The 20,991-nt window shown below is 33.3% G+C and overlaps 2 protein-coding genes across 2 annotated transcripts in view; one reads left to right on the top strand and one right to left on the bottom strand.

Moving 5' to 3' along the window:
* The window catches only part of ScsbetaA (Succinyl-coenzyme A synthetase beta subunit, ADP-forming), a 101,870-nt gene extending 97,444 nt beyond the window's left edge, over positions 1–4,426 (top strand). Inside the window, exon 7 of the mRNA XM_089104120.1 lies at positions 4,154–4,426. Within this exon, the coding sequence (XP_088960246.1) occupies positions 4,154–4,318 (165 nt within the window). The 3' untranslated portion in view covers positions 4,319–4,426. The remainder of the gene's footprint in view (positions 1–4,153) is intronic.
* A 4,069-nt stretch (positions 4,427–8,495) lies between these two features.
* LOC148941214 (uncharacterized) lies at positions 8,496–19,670 on the bottom strand. Its single transcript, XM_089104028.1, has 3 exons — positions 19,454–19,670; positions 15,748–15,913; positions 8,496–8,715 (listed from the first exon to the last, which is right to left on the bottom strand). The coding sequence occupies exons 1-3, from the start codon at positions 19,668–19,670 to the stop codon at positions 8,565–8,567; spliced, it is 534 nt and encodes a 177-aa protein (XP_088960154.1). The 3' UTR covers positions 8,496–8,564.
* Between the last annotated feature and the right edge of the window lie 1,321 nt (positions 19,671–20,991).

Here is a 20,991-nt window from a genome sequence, read left to right as displayed (position 1 = left end):
GTGCGGCTGAACAGCCTGTGCCTCGTCTCAAGCACAAGTAAGTAGAGTTACATCTTCGCCATCATATAGTTTGCTAAAAACGGTAGTTCCTCAATGGAATTAAGTTTTACGAGCATCTTAATTGTTAAAAAAGACAAGAAGATACATTACCCGACATATGTTTTGCTTTTTTTTGCGAAATCCAAAAATAAAAGCCCAAGAACTAGTGTCATTCATATCAAAAAAGAAATAAATCCATTAGCTAGATCAATTTCACAATATTTTTCTTGGTGTAAATTTTATTTTCACATCGAACTTCTAATATTTTGTATCCTGTGTGTTTCTGAAACATGACATTTTTCTATCTTAATTTCATTTAATTAGCTTTCAATTTTGTTATTGGTTAGTGTTCTTATTTTAAGCTTATCGTCGAATTCAATAACAATATCAACATAATAAACTGATTTGTGTATTGCTTCCTCTGTATGGCCAGTTAATTCTATTATTTCGTTTTCGTTTTTGCCAATTCATACTATTGTTAGATTATCATGAAAGCTTGCTGAATCTAAATCTACACAGAGATTAATTGTTAAATTATTCAGTACCTTAGGGGAACTAAGTTTAGTTCATATTTGATTTAAATCTGATCTTGTCAACTGACAAGAAAACTTAGCCAACTGCTTTATACGGAGTAAGTGGTGGCCAGCCTTGGGTTGGACAAAATAGTTCTTCTATTTGGTATATACCCATTGGTGGCATCTGAAGAGGCATATTAGTGCCTCTGTATAGAGGTACTCTAAACTAGTGTCTATTACATTCTACTCTATATCATAGTGTCTTTATATAAGTGCCTTATAGAAACATAGTTCATGGAAATATTAGTGATTAAACATGATTGAAGTAAAATGTTTACTCTAGGAAACCCGCATCTATTTTATGCATTTTCCTGTGGGTTTCTGAAACACGACGTTTTTCTATCTTAATTTTATTTAATTAGCTTTCAATATTGTTATTGGTTGGTGTTCTTATTTTAAACTTATTGTCGAATTCCATAAGAATGTCAACATAATAAACTGATTTGTATATTGCTTCCTCTGTATGGCCAGTTAATTCTATTATTTCCGCTTATCGTCGATTTTTTATTAGCTGGGAGAAGACATTTTAAAAATCTAAACAGTCTTCTCTGATGGAAGCTCTCTTTGTTTTCTCTTTACTCTCCGTATATTTTCCTTTATTTTAGAAATTACTTCTTTTTTCTGTTTTTCTTTTTTAAATAGGGAAATCACTAATGCAACTTCATTTGCCAAGTACAGTAAAAAAACGTGATTGTTTGAATTGGTTAAATGGAACTTACATAACCATATATATCTTAAAATGCAGTTATTTTGTAGTTGCGGCTGCCAAATTTGAAAAAAAGAAGCGTGGGTGAAAAATCAGCAAAAATTAAGCTAAAAATATATGGCACCAAACAGATTAAGAAGATTTAGCTTTCCTAAAAGTTTAATTGGTATTGGGAATCGCCGGATTGTTAATTTTTTAATTTTTTTGGGCGATAATTTTGTCAATTGTAACAAATAGTTTTGCTTGTTTGGTTTCACAGTTGAACGTGGCGACATTGACGATCTTGTAATATTGCCCTTCAAAATTTTGATTTTGAAAAAAAAAATATTAGAAAATTGCGGTTCTTAGGTATGAATAGGCCTAGAATGAGTTCAGGAGGCTAAAAATGTTTTTATTTTGATGTCCCTGATGCTTTGAATAAAACAGTTTGCCTATGAAGTTGTTTATTAAAATCTTGATTTATTTTTCGACTGAAATGTTTTCCCTTTTTATATGTATACTACTTAGTTCTAAATGTGTTTATTTTTATTCTACTTCTTAAAATTACTTAATATAAAGTAATCATGAGAATCCAGGGAAAATCCACAAGACAAACGATGACTCATCAAGAACTTGAAAAGTATTGTCTCATTTATTTGTCTTTTTAAGGGATGTCTCTCGTCAAATGGAAATTATACGCCACATTTAAGTATTTTCTACTTTCTCATAGAAAGCCTGTCTTATCGATTTACTTAAAAATCTTAGACAGATATAACAGGGAGTGTAAATAGACTTCTAAATGATTAAGGATGAGCTTTATCCTCTCTTACGCTTTAAAGCTTAAGAAAAATGGTTTTCCTTTCTTTCTCCTTCTTTTTTATTTGATTAATGGGTGGGATTGAGTGTCATATTTTGTATTTAAAGGAACTGGCAATTCTTGAGTTAAACTGTTTTGAGGCCAAATTGACCCAGTGGAAAAGGGGTAACAAGGGAAAGAATAAAAAAAGAAAATTAGTGAATTAATTTTGATTAATGAATGTATCTTAATTAATGGATTTCAATTCATCTTTTATTTAAGATGAATTAACGAATTTATAATTAATCTAACAATTTAATTAATGAATTAAGTTTGATTCATGAATGTCTGGAATTTAATCCACGAATTACCAGGTGAAAAGAATTTCCTGAATTATTTGGTTCATATTTTTTTACCATTTTAGAATGGCCATTTAATTTTATGTATGAATTTGATTAACTACAGATTAAAGAATTTATAATTAATATTAGCACTGTACTTAATTAATTTAGTTCGATTTGAGGATGTTTGGAATTTAATCCACGAATCACCAGGTGAAAAGAAAATCCAGCATTCAATTTATGTATATTTTTTTCCTTGGCTGTGGAGAATTCTTCTAAATGCATTTTAAAATGCGCAATTAATTTTTTGAACGAATTGGATTTAACCTCCGACTTTATTTTTAGAATGAATTTATTTCAGTTGGATTTGTTTTAATTTATGCATTGTTGCAGCCTGGTTCTACAACTGGGAAGCTCTATATATAGTTTATGATATTTTTAAATCAGTTACTATCTCAGAATTTTCAATAGATAGCAACTAGCAATTCCCTTCTTTTTTTTGTTGCATTCAGGATCTTTTGTACCCTTCCAACAACATCTACTGGATGTGAAAGAAGCTTTTAGAAATTGAAGTTTATTCTAAATTATTTTAAAAGTTTGACCTATCAAGAAATTCTGCTTAACCTCTCGATACTGTCAATTGAAAGTGATTGACTCTTACCACTATCAGATTTCCACTTGAATTTTCCGCTTCTTAAACACAAGTTTGACCAAGAAAATTCCGTTTTGGAATTTTCAAAAAAAAAAAAATATATAAAAAAAAAAAATCCGTGTCATCTGTCGACCTTTTAAGTTGGCTTTTCCAGTCATAAAGACTCGCAACGTATTTTTGCAGAAATTGTTTTTTAACGCATTTTTGTTCTTTTGTTTTCTAGCCTAAACGAAATTAATGTTTTCACTAATGTTCTACCTATGATAAATGAAGCTAAAATCGTTTATTGTTTTATAAATAGGGCCCATTGAGATATTTTCCTTTATACACTTTAACACAATCTGTTTCATGCTAAGGTTGTTGGTTTCAGTTCCAATAAGGAAATTATGGAGACGTCTATCGCTGCCACCCATGCAGTATCGGCATCTAAGCTTTACGTCTTGACTAAGTATATTATAGATGTCGTAGACTTAGATAAAGTGTAGGTCAATAATAACTTTCAGATATATAGATAAATAAAAAGTAGATACGGGGTATGGATAAATAAGTCTATTTATCCAGCTTTCACAAAACTATTTAGAAACAGAAAAGGTTTAATCAACATTAATTTTAGCCTATAAAATGTATTCTGTCAATCTATTCTATTATAAATACGTTGTTACCCAAACTTGTAAATTTATTAGGTGATATCGTTCAACAACACCGTATTTTATCAAGGATGACTTTTTGGGTCCAAGGGTACCCTACACTTTCGTTTATATTAGATGATATAAAAGGAATTTGGTGATTTTAGAGTGCCTTTCTCCTCTCCAACGAAATAGCTAAATCTGGTGAGGCAATTTTCATTTAAATACCTTGACTTTTTGGGGGGTGTTTCCTTCATTTTCGAAAATCAGGCAAATTTTCTAGGCAAGTTAAATTATTAGTTGATATCTTTTAACAACACTTTATTTTATCAATGATGACTATTTTCTTCTTCTTTATTGTTTAGCTGCTTACATACAAAAAAAAATTCCATCCACAGTGAATGTTGATTTAACTAGTTAACTGTTTAATTTTTTATAGGGAACAAATGTAGATGACGCTAAGGTCTTTATCGCCAATTCGGCGATGAAGATTTTACCCTGTGACAATTTAGAAGAAGCAGCACGCCTAGTTGTTAAATTATCGAACATAGTCAGTCTGGCAAAGCAAGCAGAAATCGATGTCAAGTTCGAGATTCCGATGTGATCTTTTTCGCCATCTTAGGTTCCCATCTAACATAAAAACAAATATAAAATTTTAATGTCTATTATTGTGTATAGATCTGTTATTTCATTAAAGTAGAGTCCCTGTTTGTGTTAGCTGTTATTTAATTAGTTTAAAAATGATTCTTAACTTTTCTTGATTCTTAGAGTGAAAAGCTCTTTCGGTCGAGATAAATTTTTGGCACTTTATTGTTCTAAAAATCCGTCTTAATTGTTATGAAGCTATGTTTAGAGCGCTTATATCTTAAAAAGATATGCCTTAAGCACTGAACTGTTATAAAAAACATTTCTTAAATACTTAACTATAATAAAGATATGCCTTAAGTTTTTGAACGTTATAAAGACATGTCTTAAGCACTTAAATATTGTAAAAGAAATATCTCTAAGTACTTGAGCGCTTAAACGTTTAAAGATGTGTCTTAAGCACTTAAATGTGCTAAAGATATGTCATAGGTACTTAAGTGTTCTAAAGATATGTCTTAAATTTGATAAAGATATTTCGTAAGCTCATAAACTCTTATAGATACGTCGTAGATACTTAAATGTTTTAAAGATATATCTTAAGTACTTAAATAAAAGTTTAAATAGGGATAAAATCCTTTTAATAGACAGTGATAAAATTCACAAAATACTAGATATTTCGGTCACATGCGGTGACCGTCATCAATAGCCTAGTTATACTAGTATAACTACTGATGACGGTCACTGCATGTGACCAAATATTTAGTATTTTTGTGAATTTTATCACTGTCCATTTAAAGGATTGGTAAAATTATACTTTAGCTACTTTTGACTATCTTGGAAAGGGGTTAGGTTAGGAAAATGAAACTTTCAGGGATGGTTCTGCAGGCTAAAGTATGTCCCAGGAAGTTATTTTGAAGTACCTACCTCCACTCCTCTCCCTCTAGAGGGTCCTGACCTTTGATGATGACGTTTAAGAATCTGTGTGTTATAAAAGTGAAACCTTTCAAAATAGATCTTCTGCTTAAATGAAGTACAACAAAATTGTTTTCAGCTTCACAACTTTGCTCAGTCTCAATTTATAAGGTTTTAAAGCTATGCAACTACATTGCCTAAATTTTGAAAAGAAAAAAAAAACATTGATATACCTTAAAATTCTACTCAAATAACAGGAATTGCATTTTCAGAGCTAAATCCAGAGAAAAAGAAATGGATAACTGAAAATTAAAGTAAAATTTTGTTTTGTCAAAATTTCAATAGGTATGACCCGTCATGTAGCGAATTTCAGGACCCACTAGAATGAGAAGGAGTGGAGGTAGGTACTTCAAAATACCTTCCCGGGACACACTTTAGCCTGTAGACCCATCCCTGAAAGTGTTATTTTCCTAACCTAACTCCTTTCCAAGATAGCCAAAAGTAGCTAAAGTAGAATTTTACCAAAGGATTTTATCGCTATATGAACTTTTATCTTCATGGAAAGGCAGTGTGGTCTCCGAAATTATCTACTTAAGTACTTAAATCTTATAAGAATATGTCTTAAGCCCTTGAATGTACAAAGAGTCGTCTTAAAAACCTTTGTATGCAAAATTGTGATTTAAAAAGTCGTTTTGTCAAACTTTAGTAAAAAATATCTCTTACTCTCTCTCTCTCTCTCTGTCTTTCACCCTTTTTCTCTCTCCCTCTCTGCCTTTCTTTTTTTCTGTTTGTCTCTACAAATATTTCTAAATGATGATAGCTATGTTTTCAGAGACACAGAATAACGCTTGGAGAATACGGTGGGTGAGAGGAAAACAAACTAAAAATCGGATGAAGCAGAAAAAATCAACCCCATTCGATCCCTACCCATAACTACATTGTCTATGGACAATAAGAACTGTTTCTAGATAACTAAATAGTAACTGACCCCCCGGTGATAAGGCCTAGTGAAGTGGTGTAGCTATCTTGACCCCTTGGTAGTATTATTAATAAAGACGGTGTTTGCAGTGAAGATATTAAAGTACAATAGCCAAGATCCAGGTTGTTTTTTCACAGTTGAAAAAAGTTTGGAAGAGTAGGAAGATAAGCCTGCGAACGAAGATTAGAATATAGAAAGATAAAGTGATGAAAGTAGTGAAACATGGTTCTGTAGCATGGGTGCTCCAAAAAAAGGTGGAAGATTTGCTAGATGTTTTCCACAGAAATTACCCACGGACGGTTTTGGTACCCGACTGACAGACCGTATTTCAAACAGTAGGATGTACAAAAAACGTGGTTCAATTCCGCTTTCTTGGGCCAAAGAAAGGTTAAGATGACTAGGGCGCGTCTTGCGAATAAAGTATGACAGATTGCCAAAGAATTTCCTTTTTGGTCAATCGTCTTAGGCTAAACAGGTCGTCCTCCATTGGGGTATTAAGATGTCTTTAGGAAATATTTAGGGGAAATGGGAACTTCGTGGAAGGGTCTAAAGAGGAAGGCTTTGAATAGGTTGGGATGGAAGAGGAGCTTGCGTAGCTGTGTTGGCCTCAGGTGGCTTAGTGCTGCGGTGAGCTGTTAATAGTAGTAGCAGTAAGGGAAATGAAAACTTTAGAAATTCAATCAACAGATATATTCAATATTTTCTTGACAAAGAGCCTGGAAAAGGATCAATTCCTACAAGAAGAGATGCATCTAACGTAACTTTCCGCATAAGAACTGGTTATATAAGGGTTATGAGCCATAAGAGGACAGAAACAGGTTTATATGTGTGTAGAGAAGGCCATGAAACCATAGAATATTTTCAAGAAACTGCGGGCTATTTAGTGATGCGAAGAAAAGAATAAGGACTTAGTGGATAAAATAACAATTCATATGGTGAGGTGAATTTACTCCACACGATTTAAGACATCAAGAAATATATGGAACTCCAGTCTGGACTGGATGTGGTTCAAACGAAGAATGTTCCTTAAATACTCTACGAAGAAAAATAGAAGGAAAAGTAGAAGAATAGAAGGAAAAGAGAAGAATAGAAGGAAAAGTAGAAAAATAAAAGGAAAAGTAGAAAAATGTGAAGGAATTTGCCAGTAGGTTAGACTAAAAAGTGCTAACAAGCCTCAAGCCTAATACCTCAACAAGATGAAGAAGAAAAAGAAATTAATTTTGAACCTGTCTTTTCCAACATTGGTTAAAATTAACAACCATCTGACATTCACCAACGGTTAATCCACAGTGGCGTAATTAAAGGTAAGAGAATACACTTATGTTAGGGCTCATCACATGACCGTTTTAGCCTACAGATGTAAAACTGAAAATTCAGACAAAAATTTTGACAGGCTGGAGTTGTGAGATGAGAAGCTGTAGGTGGGGAGTTTAGTGATGGAGAATTGGGGTAGAGTGGCGTGTGGTGGGTTGTTGCAGAGTAGGTGTAGAGTGGGAATACTAAAACCCTTAAAGACGGGTTGTATTTCTCTGTTAGGACATTTTTAAATAAATACATTTAGTTTGTTGTTGATGTTTTTTTTGTTTTTTTTTCTTAATCCTGGAAACGGAAATGCGAAAACCGACATTGCTTCCGGGCGCTAAAACACCTGTCTATGCCTCTGTTGCCGCAAGCAAAGCGATTTTCCTGGAATTTCAGCTTACATTAAAGTCAACCATTCGGTCTCAGATCAATATAGGCGCGTCAATTGGGGTGGGACAGAGTAATGATTGTTCCCCCTCCATCCTTGGTTTTGAAAAACTTTTTTTTGTATTTTCATTGAATAATACCTTTTCTGGGTATTTTAATCGAAAAACAGCAAACCTGCTCCCTCCCCCCAGACTATGAAAAATACATCCCCCCCCTTCCCCATATATTTTCGTGAATTGACACCCTGCAAAAGGTGCATCTGTTCACTGTAGTCTTTTTAGCTGTGAATCTTCTCTAAACCATGCTCTGGTAGGAGTCGACTTTCTCATTGCAAGCAAGATTTTGTCGTTATCATGCCTAACGGTCTAATCTGACATTTTCGAATTTGTGAAATAAATGCCAAAAACGGTTTTCTAAGCTGTCCTTAAAGGGAAGATTAGCAGGATAATATGGCTCAAGCACAATCTGATCCTGTCTTTGAGAACAGCTTCACCAATAGTTTTTGGCCATTTTCTTTGATTTCAAACAACTGGCGTACTATTTTTTAATTTTCATTGGTCGAAACGCATTGTCAAAGCAGACTGATTAGTTTTGTAAGCCAGCAAGAAATAAAAAGTGAGCCAGAAATAAGTTTTATTTGCGTATTGGAACTAGACATAATTAATCACAAAATAATAAATCCTGCTCAAGATACCTTCAGCACTTTTTTGCAGCCATGATAAAGCTGTTTACAATTCTTTCCTCGCCTCCCTCTTTCAGCAGCCTCTGTGTATCTTAGAATTTTTTCTGCAATTCCTCCAGTCATATCCAAATTGTTGTTTTCACTGTTTCCTGTTCTGTTGACAAAAAAAAATTCGATAATACATAAAGATTAAAAGACAAGATTAAAAGATTAAGACAAAGACAAGATTAATTAGAGATTAAGATAATTAATATTGTTAAGATAATTAAGATTAAGACAAAACAAGATAATTAAGACAAAGATTAAAAGATAATTCTGGTATTAAGAGAGGCAAATTTAAGGGGAAAGGGAGTTATACGGCAGCGTAATAAAATGCATAAAAGTAAAAATGTAAAAAAAAAAAACGGTAATATAATACAGAAATGATGGGATTTAAGAACAAAATAAGAAGAGCTGTATCTAAAAGCTAAGTCTTAAAGTATTCAAAGCCAATACTAAAATTACGGGTCAGTTGATTTACATAATGTTTAATATATTTTTTGTGTTTCTTTGTTATATTTGGATAGAGAGGAACCAAAAAACTATTTACGACTTGATCACTTAAAAACCTCTTATATTAGTATATAGCACATAACAACACAATTTTCACCCAAAAAAGTTTAATTTTGCTCATGATGCAACTTTTTGCCACTAAAATCTAAAAATTCTTTACGCTGATTAATTGAGTTTTGTTGCTAAAAAAAAAAAAAAATACGATTTTTTACGTTTTTTTTGTTGCAATACTTACAATAGCCTGAAAATTATTGTCTGATTTATTTCGGTACATATCTAAAATCTGGGCAACACGCGAGAATGCGACTCGAGAAAACCATAGATCAGATAGCCATTACCCTGTAATTTCGTATCTGATGCTGTATAGACAAGGAATTTCTCACTTCGGGAACTATGTTTAAACTTCAGTTTTTTGGAGTTTAGGGGGGGGGGGGACCTAGGCTAGGTTACGTATTTAATATGTGCTATGCTTTACCCCCACAACCCCTAATATGTATATATATAGCCCAAATTTGATTCTGAACTATTATATTTTTATTCTATTTTGTTTTATTTCATTAGCATTAACCAAACTTCACTTCTCGCGTGTTTCCCAGATTTTATAACAGTACCTTCACTTCTAGCGCCCACAGTTTGCGTATGAATTTTGACTATTTTCTGTCTAGAACTCAAGAAATTTTGGGAAAAGATCAAAAGATTATTCCGCAGTAGGTAGCAGTGCTTTACAAAATCCTATTTTTGATTTGTTTGAATTTCCCATTTTTGAATTTTTTATAGTAATTTACAGTACGTTAGTACAGGTATTGAATTGGAGATAAATTCAACACTTTTGCCATATAGCCTAAAAGGACAGGTAGTGCTTATTTATTGCTATTTTAAGTAAAAAGCACCCTACTTTAAACTAAGCAAATGACTATTTTCTGCATAAACTATTTATTAATTTCCAATGTTAATAGACGTGGTAAGCTAAAAGTAAGTTCACTACAGTTTTCATATTAAACAGTTCGTGTTAACAAAAACTGTAAGTAAGAAGTGACCCGGCTCGAAATTCTAAAAAACGGAATTTTGATAGAAATACATATATCAAAAGAATGGGCTTTATATTCTGATTCCAAATATATAAGTTTCATGGGCTCCCATAGGCTGAATTTTAGGGGGGGCTTACCTGGTCTAATCAGCACTTCCAATGCTGTATAATAGAAATCTCAAAACAAGATATTATATGCAGCATGATAGTACTGCCTAAGTAAAGAGCGATGTGGGCTTAATATATTATTTTTTTTTATTTTATTTATATCAGGGCACTTCTTATAGAAAGGAATGTTATAGAAACTTCAAAAAGAGCTCATGTAGGGCAACCAGTCCCCCACCCCTTCCACGGCAATCATTTCCCCAAACACATCCAATCAAAATTTTGACTTTGAGGATGACCCCCCCCCCTACAACCCTCAGGGTAATGATTGTAAGTTATGCCCTGGGGGGATATAAGTTTTTTACAGAAAGGGTGGTCGTATAAACCTCAGAGAGGGTTCATTTGATTGATAATCAGAAGTTCTACTGGCCTTTTTAACTGTCAAAGGTGATTGGAGGTCAATCAGCTCCCCCCCCCCCCTACACAATCATTTCCCGGAACACATCCAATCAGAATTTTTGAGTTAGCCATTTTGTTCAGCGTAGTTGAAAGGTCCAGAAATTATGTCTTTTAGGATGTACCCCCCATAGCCCTCAGGGCAAGAGTTTTAAGTTACCCCTGGGCCATATAAGGTTTTTATAGAAAGGGTGGTCGTATAAACATCGGAGAGGTTTTGTTGAATTCGTAATGAGAAGTTTTAGTACTCTTTTGAAGAATCAAAGTGATCAGAGGGCAGATACCCATTTCCCCACGCAGAAGCACATACACACACTTCGTATTTTCCCGAAACCCATCTGATAGAAATTTTAAGATGGCCATTTGTTGTCGTAGAAACTTCAAAAAGGGCTCAGTCGGTTGGAAATTGAAAAGTGCCCTCTTTAATAGTCAAAAGTGATTGGAGGGCATCCATCCCCCCCACGCCCATCATTTCCCCAAACACTTCCAATAAAAATTCTGAGAGTAGATATTTTGTTTGACATAATTTAAAAATCCAGAAGTCTTGTCTTTGAGGATGAGAACCTCCCCACAGTCCTCAGGGCAAGGGTTGTAAATTATGCCCCAAGGGCATAATGGAAATGTCTTTTTACGGTTTTTATGGAAACGTCTAAACTTCGGAGGGGGCTCATTGGAATTGAAATCGGAAGTTCAAGTGCCATTTTTAAGAGTCAAAATTGTTGGAGGGCAGCTATACCCCCCCCCCCGTCATATTTTCACCAAATACATCCGATAGAAGTTTTGCGATTGCCATTTGTTCAAAAATATTCCAAAGATCACATAACAAAGCATTTGAGGTTGACACAACCCCCCAGAGAATGGAGGTAAGGGATGCAAGTTATACCTCGGGGGCATGTAAGATTTTTATAAAGGGTCTTTTGAACTTAAGAGGAGGCTCATTTGATTGGAAATGTATAGTACTAGTTCCATTTTAAGAGTCAAGCGTAATGGAGAAATATTAGCACCTCCTCCCTAAAATCCCCTGTTCACCATACAAATTCGATTAAAATTGTTAAATAGACATGCTATTTTCAATAATCCCATGAGGATTTACCAGTGTTTCCAGTATTCAAACATAAGGAATATTTAGGCGGACGTTAAACTAAATCAAAAGAAACTATGGGGATGTGGACTTTCAAAAAGGTGACAAATCAATATCTCAAGAACAACTTATATTATAAAGTTAGACCTTTAAGAGTAAGTTGTGGAGGATTTTGAACTAGCCAGAAGTCCGTCTCTCAAGTCGATTTATTTCCCAAACAAATCCAGTCAAAATTTTGAGATAACTATTTTTTTCAGCATAGTAGAACGATCCAGCAGCTATGTCTTTAGAGATATTGAGCATGGCAACCCTCCACAATTATGCACTTGGCACATTATGCTATATAACTAAATACTGCTTTAAAACTAAATCAAAAGGTATTGCGTTTGCGGTTGCCAAAAACACACTTCAGTAATATACCGAGAACGACTGGGGGTAATAAGTTTAAACTTCCGGGGCTACTATTATTACTACTTTTCCTCTAACAATTTAAATAATTCAGAAGAGTGTAAGTGCATCCAGGTTGTCAAAGAGCATAAATAGGATCTTTGGGAGTGATGTTAAGTTTTTTTTTCATGTAACTTGAGAAGGTATAAGATTAAATAAAAAAATACTATTTGTGTCAGGATAAAAAATTGTTGAAAAGTTTTTCCAAACTTACAAATAGTAAGCCAAACCATGGATTCTTATAGAAAAAAAATCCAAAAATAAAAATTTTTTCTTGAAAATAACCATGTCAATAAAAACGAACAGAAATTAATTAAAAAAAACTTTTTCCACAAAACAAGTTTTTCAAAGAAAAATAAAGAGCTCTATTAAGCCAAAAATGGGCAAAAATGAAGTCAAGCAATCGTCCAAGCGTAAACGTACAACAAATCACTATCAATAAATAAATAAAACTCAAAACGAACAGAAATTAGAATAGCCGAGTCAAACTCGAAACGAGCAAAAATTAACATTAGTAGAACTGATAACTCCCATACCTTTTCAAGACCCGAACATAATTTACGCTTTACTGAAAACAAAATTCATTCATTTTTTTTTACTTTTTGTACTTAAATAAATACAAAAAAAATTAAGACTTTAAGGAATAAATATATGTATAGACACATTAAAGTGACAATCCATGGTCATTTTTTTCAGTAAAGCCTAAATTATGTTTTGGTCTTGAGAAGGCATGGGGGTTCTCAGCCCTAGTAATATATATTTTTGCTCGTTTTGAGTTTGACTCGACTAGTTATTGTAATTTCTATTCGTTTTGAGTTTCATTTATTTGTTGGTAGTGATTTGTATTAGTTTTACGCTTGGAAGATTATTTGACATTATTTCTGCCCATTTTTGGCTTAAAGGGGTTCTTTACTGCTCTTTGAAAAACTTGTTTTGTGGACAAAGTTTTTAAATTAATACAAATATATGGCAGCGTCATTTAGCAAGGTGGGACTGGAGCCCCCCCCCCTGCCCCTCCCTTATGGGCGCCCATGATAAGTTCCACTTAGTTTAGCCTTACTCATAAAAGGCTACGAGCCTGAGAAAACATGCCTGATTTTCAAAAAAAGGAGAAACACCCATTAAAAGTCATAGAATCTATATGAAAATAGCACCGTCAGATTTAGCGTACGAGAGAACCCTACTGTAGAGGTTTCGAGCTCTTTTTGCCAGAAAAAAAGATCACGGATGCGTTTTTAATTGTTTTATTTGTATTCTTTTATTTTTTCTTCTCATGGGTGATCGTACTGACCCAGAGGTCCTAGAATATCAGGAGAAGGCTCATTCTAACGAAAATTAAAATTTCTATTGCCTTTTTTAAGTACTTAAACCGATTGGAGGACAACTAGGCCCCTCCCACGCCCTTGTTTTTCTCAAAATCATCCGATAAAAATTTTGAGATAGCCATTATATTCAGCATAGTTGAAGGGTCGAATAACTTTGCCTTTGTAGATATCATCATCCCTCATAGACCCTGGGGAGAGGTCTTTAAGTTATAAAATCTACCTTTTGTTTATGCATAGTATTTTTTTATTGGGAAGTAAGCATACATTTTACGGGTGGGGGAGACAAATTTTCTGCTGGGGGATTTTTCATGGGGAGAACTTTCCATGGGGGGGGGGTATTTCCCAGGGGATGAATGTTTCAAGGGAATATTATTTAGACATTATACCCCTTTTTACTCACAAAACATTTTAGGTACCCCCTCTCAGTTACCGGTACTAAGTAAACTAAAGCTAAAATATTAAACAAATCTTGGTTTTCTAAATATTAGACAAATCGCGTACCCTCTAAAAACGTTGTTTATCCCCAGGGGGTACGCTTACCACAGTTTGTGAACTCCTGGTCTAGGGGATATATCTGTGAGGAGGAGGGATTTTTCCGTGGAGGTGAAGTCAGATATCCTGGCATTATTTAAAAAATGATCAGAAATTTAGTAAAAAAAACAAGTTTTTTTCAACTGAAAGTAAGGAGCAGCCTTAAAACTTAAAATTAAAAAAATATTACGTGTATGAGAGGGGTTGCCCCCTTCTCAACACCTCGCTCTTTAGGCTAAAGTCTGAATTTTTTCGCAATATCTTTAACAATGACTGCTGAAACACAAGGTTCGTTTAATTAGAACAAGAAGAAGCATTTTTAAAAGTGCTAAAAAACGTTAGCGTAAAGAGCGAGGTGTTGAGTAGGGAGAAAACCCCCTCATATACGTAATAATTTCTGTCCATTTACATTTTAATGCTGCTCCTTACTTTCATTTGAAAAAACTTTTTTTTTTTTGTTTAATACCGTAGAAGAATTGGCAGATTTGAACTTGCTTCAATAAAGATAAATTAATTTGGCCCTTATTTATTTGAAAACTTTGCTTAAAATTACCACAAAAATTAAGCCTTTTATTCTAAATTCAAGAAATCTACGAAAATATGGGCTGTGAAAACTTCATTACATTTTGAACTTATTATGAAAAAATTCGATTTGAACTACATGATTTTGTCTGAAAGAAAGTAACAGACTCTCTAGTCTCTACCAACAGCAAATATACAAAATAAAACACATTATGCAAAAGGTCCATATTTGAATATGTCCGCGTTAAATAAGTCCGTACTCGTAATCGTTTAATAAGTCTGTACTCGTAATCGTAGCTATTGTAGCACTAAAAAATGTACGCTAAATTCGCTAAACGGTAATTTCGCTAATGAATTTCAGTAAATTCGGTAAAGAGAACTTCTGTAAATTTTCTAAACGATCGTTTAGAAAATGTAATCATAGAATGGGGCGCGAAGGCGTTTTCAAATATGTTCGTAGGCACTTGATGGGTTGAAGTTTCTTCTATTACTTGGTAAGTCTGCTGACCAGGGTTGCCACCTCTAGTGCTTTATCATTATTTCTAGTATTTTTATATTGCATAAACAAAAAAATCAGCACATAAATCACTATATTATTGAAGAAAATCACTAAAATGTAGGGATTTTTTTTCTCACCGGGTGGCAACCGTGCTGCTGACCGATGCCATAAATGAAAGAATATGTTTTGTGCTTCATGTTTTCTATTATCACTTTTTCAAATTTCTTTACTATATTATACCTTATAGAGAGAAAAGTGAACAAGTTCAAAAACTCAAAAGCACTTTAGGTCCGTTACAATGAAATTTGAATTTAGCAAGATTTAGCTAGCCCTAATCTAAACCAATTAGATTTTTCATAGAATTTTCTGATTGGCGGTTAAAAATCCACGTAAGAAGTTCTATAAACAAAAAAAAATTCTAATTGGCTCAAATTATTGCTAACTCATTCTTAGCATTAGTAAAATCTCATTTTCAACGGACCTTTCGATAGTTGCTGTAGTAGGGTCTCAGCATTATTTTAATACTACGCTTTTATTTTAGTATTATGGGTCGCTAAATAAATTTTACCTTAAATTTTAGGAAAAATTATATTTTTGACAACAATTTGTTAATTATTCATAAATTTTCAATACAGACTTACTTTAGCATATTTTCGATTAGTGACACTACTTTGCTATTTAACTTCTGTAGATAAACTTCACAGATGAAACTTTCTGCACATTCAACTTCACTGGCTTGATTTTTGATAAGCTCCTCATCTAAAGCCATTAAGATTACCAGCAGTGATTGATGCTTGCTGTCATTCTCTGAAAGAGGGAAATTAAATCATACCTTAGACAAGCAAGTTTTCAGCAAAGACGAAACGCTTCAAAACTTTTTTTTAGACCTAACAAGGTACAATATGTCCACCTTTCTCCAAAAACAGGTTTTTGGACGGCGTCAAGAGGTGGGGTGGGGGTACTCTGACCCACTTTTCCTCTTTTACAAAAACAAAGTCCTTGAGTGATTCTTGTTTAAAACGGGATTTTGCAAATAAAGGGTTATTGGGGAGATTGGGGGCTATGAAATAGACCACTGGTCTCTTTGGCCTCTAGATTATTTTTGCAAGGAGTTAGGTCTTAATAACTCGTAAGGGTTCTCGTATGATAAATTTCTTTTTGAACCAGCAAAATATTGATTGAAAATATTTTAATTGCTTGAATATTTTCAACTGGAATGTTATAACTTCTAACTAATAACTTCTTTTTATTGTGTTACGTAAATTGTGTTGTTAGAGCCATTTCACGGGGGATCACCTCCCTAGATGTCATTGCCCCTCCCAGATTAAAAAAAACTAAAATTTTAAAACAGTATAAACTAAGTATGAAACACGAATTTACATCCTATGCTCCATCCGTATGAGTCCAATTCGTACTGTAATCGGAATATTGTAGTGTAATACTCTTATTTAATATATTTATATTCAATAATCATCGAATTATGGCAAAATGATATCAAGATGTCATGTACTTCAGCTTGTATATAAAATGGAAATATTATTTTGTTTTTTAATTTGAGATTTCGTAGCTTTTAAAGCTATGATTTAATGAAACCAATTTGTCATGCGCGTACAAAAAGGCATTGATCATACCCGTCCGTAGGGCCTTTTACCATATCTGGGAGGTTTTCTGAAAGAAAAAAAAAATAAGATGTTTCTTTAGAACGACATATTTCAGCACAAGGGCGTATCTAGGATTTTTTTTCGGGGGGGGGGGGTATATTTTACGGGTGGTGTTATACAAAAAAAAACGGAATAAGATTTGTTTATATGTATTTTATTACTTTTTATGTGTAGGACAAAATTTTGTGGTTGGGGTGGGTCTAATCCGGTAGCCTCCCCTTTTGATACGACCACAATAGCTTTCGATAATAAAAACAACAACAAGTAAAACAACAGGAAAATTACCCAAGACAGTGGACTTATTTAAACCTTAAGAATCTTTCGGCTCTACATGCAACGTGCAAGGCTGTAAAAATGATATTACCAAGGCATTAAATTTAAATAGTGTTCATTTTTTTATTCTGTTCTAATCAGCCATATTTTTGAAAACCCAGCTATACAATAGTTTTTGAAAATACGTCTCTCATTAGCAATGATTTGGGTATTAAATAAGTTGCTCGTGAGGCATAGAAATTAAACTTAAGTTTAATAACAATATTTATTAAGTAGGGGTTTAGGGGAGTTTTCACTCAATGGTCTATACAGAAATTGAATTAAAAAGCTTCCGCAAATTATATTAAAAAGCCAATACCAATGAACCTATCTTAATGAATCGCCTCGTTTCATATGATTTTATTTCCAGTCCTGGTTGGACTTCATTGAAGTGATAATTCTGGGACTGTTTTAATTCTTCAATTTTAGTTTTAAATATTCAATTTTATAGCGAGTTTTATTTTATTTGCACACATAGCATTCTGAGGACGGCTCTTAGATATAAATCCAAAATATTCTTAAGGTTTAACAGTTCCACTGTTTTATGTAAATTTCCTGTTATTTTATTTGTCGTTTTTTTCGATTAATTAAAAAAAAAATTCCACAAAACAAGTTTTTTCAAATAAAAGTAAAGAGCTCTATTTAATCAAAAATAAGCAGAAATAATATGAAACAATCTGCCAAGCGTAAGACTACCACAAACAACAATGAATAAATAAATGAAACTAAAAAGGAGCAGCAATTACAATAAAAAGCCACGTCAAACAAAAAGCGAACAGAAATTAAAATGAGTAAGGCTAATATGCCCCATGGCTTCTAAAGACCAGAACATAATTTGCACTTTGTTGAAAAAAAAACAAATAACCGTAGATTGTCAGTTTAACTGACGTATACTTATATTTATTCCTCAATGTTTTGATGATTTTTTATTTATGAAAGTAAAAAAAGTAAAAGTGTTAAAAATGTTGGTCTAAAAAAAAATAATAAATAAATAAATAAATAATACATTGTGCCCACATCGTGGGGGATATGGGCAATGTTGAACTAACAAAAGACAGTATTTGCACCCTAATGCTACTGCTTCTACTAAAGATAAGGGTATTAAGGTGAAAATTTTGGGGAATATTAAAACTGTATTGAACTCAATCGAAACACACTATGCCCATACAAGTTGTCAAGAGGACGTATCAGAAATACTTTAGGAATCGCTTATGATATTAAGTTGAAAATTTAAGCGTGTGTTGAAGTGGATGTTGAAGAAAACCAAAGGTGCCATGTGCATACTACTTTCATTGGTACTACTGACAACAGCTATTGCTACTCTGCCAGCTAAGGGTATAAAGGTGAAGCTATCAAGGAATATATATGCGGATGTTGGACAAAATCAAAAATAACTATGAGCATATAGATTGTCAAAAGGGTGACAATCTAGCTCAAGAACGGCCTACATTATTAAGTCAGACTTTTCAGGGTAAGATGTGGCGGATTTTGAGCTAGCAAGAAGGCATTATGTGTACATCTTTAATACTACTGCTACGATTACTGTATCTATTGGTGCAAATGGTATTAAGGTGAAACTTTTAAGGAACGTTTCAATTAAGGGGCAGTTTCAATTAAACAAAAAACTATATGCATTCAGGTTTCCAAAAGGGCATAAAAGCAATATCATAGGTAGTGCCGCTCTATCATAGATAGAAATATCATTGAAACTTTTAAAGGAGCAAATTCGATTTGGAATTAAAAGTTTTAGTGGTCTTTTTAAGAGTCAAAAGTGATTAGAGGGCAAACAGCCCTCCTCCCAAGCCCATTAATTTCCAAACACATCCAATCAAAATTATGAGATAGCCATTTTGTTCAGCATAGCTGAACAGTCCTGTAACTATGTCTCCAGAGATATTGTATCTATTAACCTCGCACAGTTGTTAAATTTTCTCATTATGCTTTAAAACTAAATGTTGCTAAAGGCACTATGTACATGGAAATTGCCAACAAGACATCTCAACAATATCTCAAGAATGACTCAGGGTATTAAGTTGAAACTCTCAGGGCTACTAGTACTACTTCTTCTGCTCTTACAATTTTACAATTTGCTCCATCAAAAGAGTGCAAGTGCATCCAGGTTGACAAAGAGCATAGGTATAATTTTTGGGGAATTTTATAAAGTTTTATTTTTCACCTAATACTACTAATTTATAAAGGTTGTCGAATTTTCCATTTTACCGTTGATCATTTTACCGTTGATCATTTTACCGTTTTCATTTTACCGTTGATCAGATTTTATTTTCACTTTCCCTTGTCTTTTAAAGGCATTTTTGAACAGTTTCTTGCTAATCAATTAAACTACAACTAAACAATACTCTCAAAACAATCTTACCATAAACGGATCTTTTCTTTTTATATCCTCCTCCATAATTTCCCCCGCCATAATACTCTTTGAAAGCAGTAGCAACTGCAATCCAAAGCAAAGCTGCTAGTAGAATCGTCCCAACAATTGCAGCCATGGATGCAATCAAAGTAGTTCCGTTATAAACATAAAGAAATCTTCCAGTTTCAACAGCGTCAAAAATTAAGGTTTCTAGTTCCTCTCCCATCTTATTATAAATTTCCACTATATTATGAAGATTTTGTATTATTTTGATGGCTTATGGTAAAAACTAAGTGTGTATTTCCTCCAGGCAAGAGATTTTACAGTTCATTTATTTTAAGATTATATCAGATGGTCAGTTGACTATTGTTTTTATTGCTTCAAATTGTGACACTAATTTTATGAGATATTTGAGAAATATTCTGTTATTTTTATACAGCTTGATTAAAAAACAAGTTTCTTTTAATAAAAGCCAAGAAAAAATGTACCAAGGTTGAAAAAACAGATATTGTTCTGTTCATTAAGAGCCTACCATATCTTAGCCCTCCCCCCTCCTATGTATCAACATCTATCATATGCTAAGACCGGTGAAACATGCAGGGAATTACTGTGTTTTACAAGGGTTACTAAGTTAAATACCAAGTTTTCCCGAATTTTTGGGTACTTCTTATTTATATATCATGGGTTGGACCCCGAAAAAAAAAATATATGTGTACATGCCTGGTTGGAATTTTATCGCAAGAAAGGGGAGACATGGAGGGGGGACTTCTGACATATTAGGATAACCTATGTCCATTTTATGTTTTAATGCAGGTCTTTACACTCAATTGAAAAGAAAACAAATGTTTATTGTGTAAAAACTTATTGCAAAATGAATTTATGGGAATTTTGAAAAATAGCCTAAAAACCCTGACAAATGATATCGGACCAAAATGAAGATTGCAACACTTGAATTAACATTGTCATACCACTTCATACCATTGTCATACCCAGGGGCGGATCCAGGATTTTTTTAAGGGGGCGCAAAATAGGTTGATTCGACAAACTTCCGTTATGAGCAAGTTTAACTAACACAAATTTGCGTTCATTAAGTAAATTAAACTACTTTAGACTATGATAGGGGGGGCCTCGACCCCTGGATCCGCCACCGGTCATACCAGTGGTAACATTGTTACCGGTTGTAACAATCCATACAGAAAAAGTTACAGACCCCTATCTTTAATAATAAGGAAAATCCCTTTTTTGCATTGGTTGCATTGGTATGTCTTTTTTCTAGTTTTTTTTTTTAATCTTATTTTTTTTTTCATGTAAGGAAGCATATTCTTATAAAAGAACATTTGTACACGTTTCAATAAATGAAGCAAAAATTTCCCTCTTTGATTTTCTTTTAATAAAACATTTTTTGGGCTTATTTACTTTTAGATTCTTTTCTTTATTTTTCTGTTTCTTTCTCCTCATTGACAAATATTTTTTTGCCAAATCTTGAAAATCAATCTCTAGTTTAGAAGTTTATCGAAAATGACAGTTTTAATTTAAAAAATGATTCA

Source organism: Artemia sp. Qi Xiang Cuo, chromosome 18, assembly GCF_049724085.1.
Source record: "Artemia sp. Qi Xiang Cuo chromosome 18, ASM4972408v1, whole genome shotgun sequence".
NCBI classification, from domain to species: Eukaryota; Metazoa; Arthropoda; class Branchiopoda; order Anostraca; family Artemiidae; genus Artemia; species Artemia sp. Qi Xiang Cuo.
This window is presented reverse-complemented; position numbering and strand designations above follow the sequence as displayed.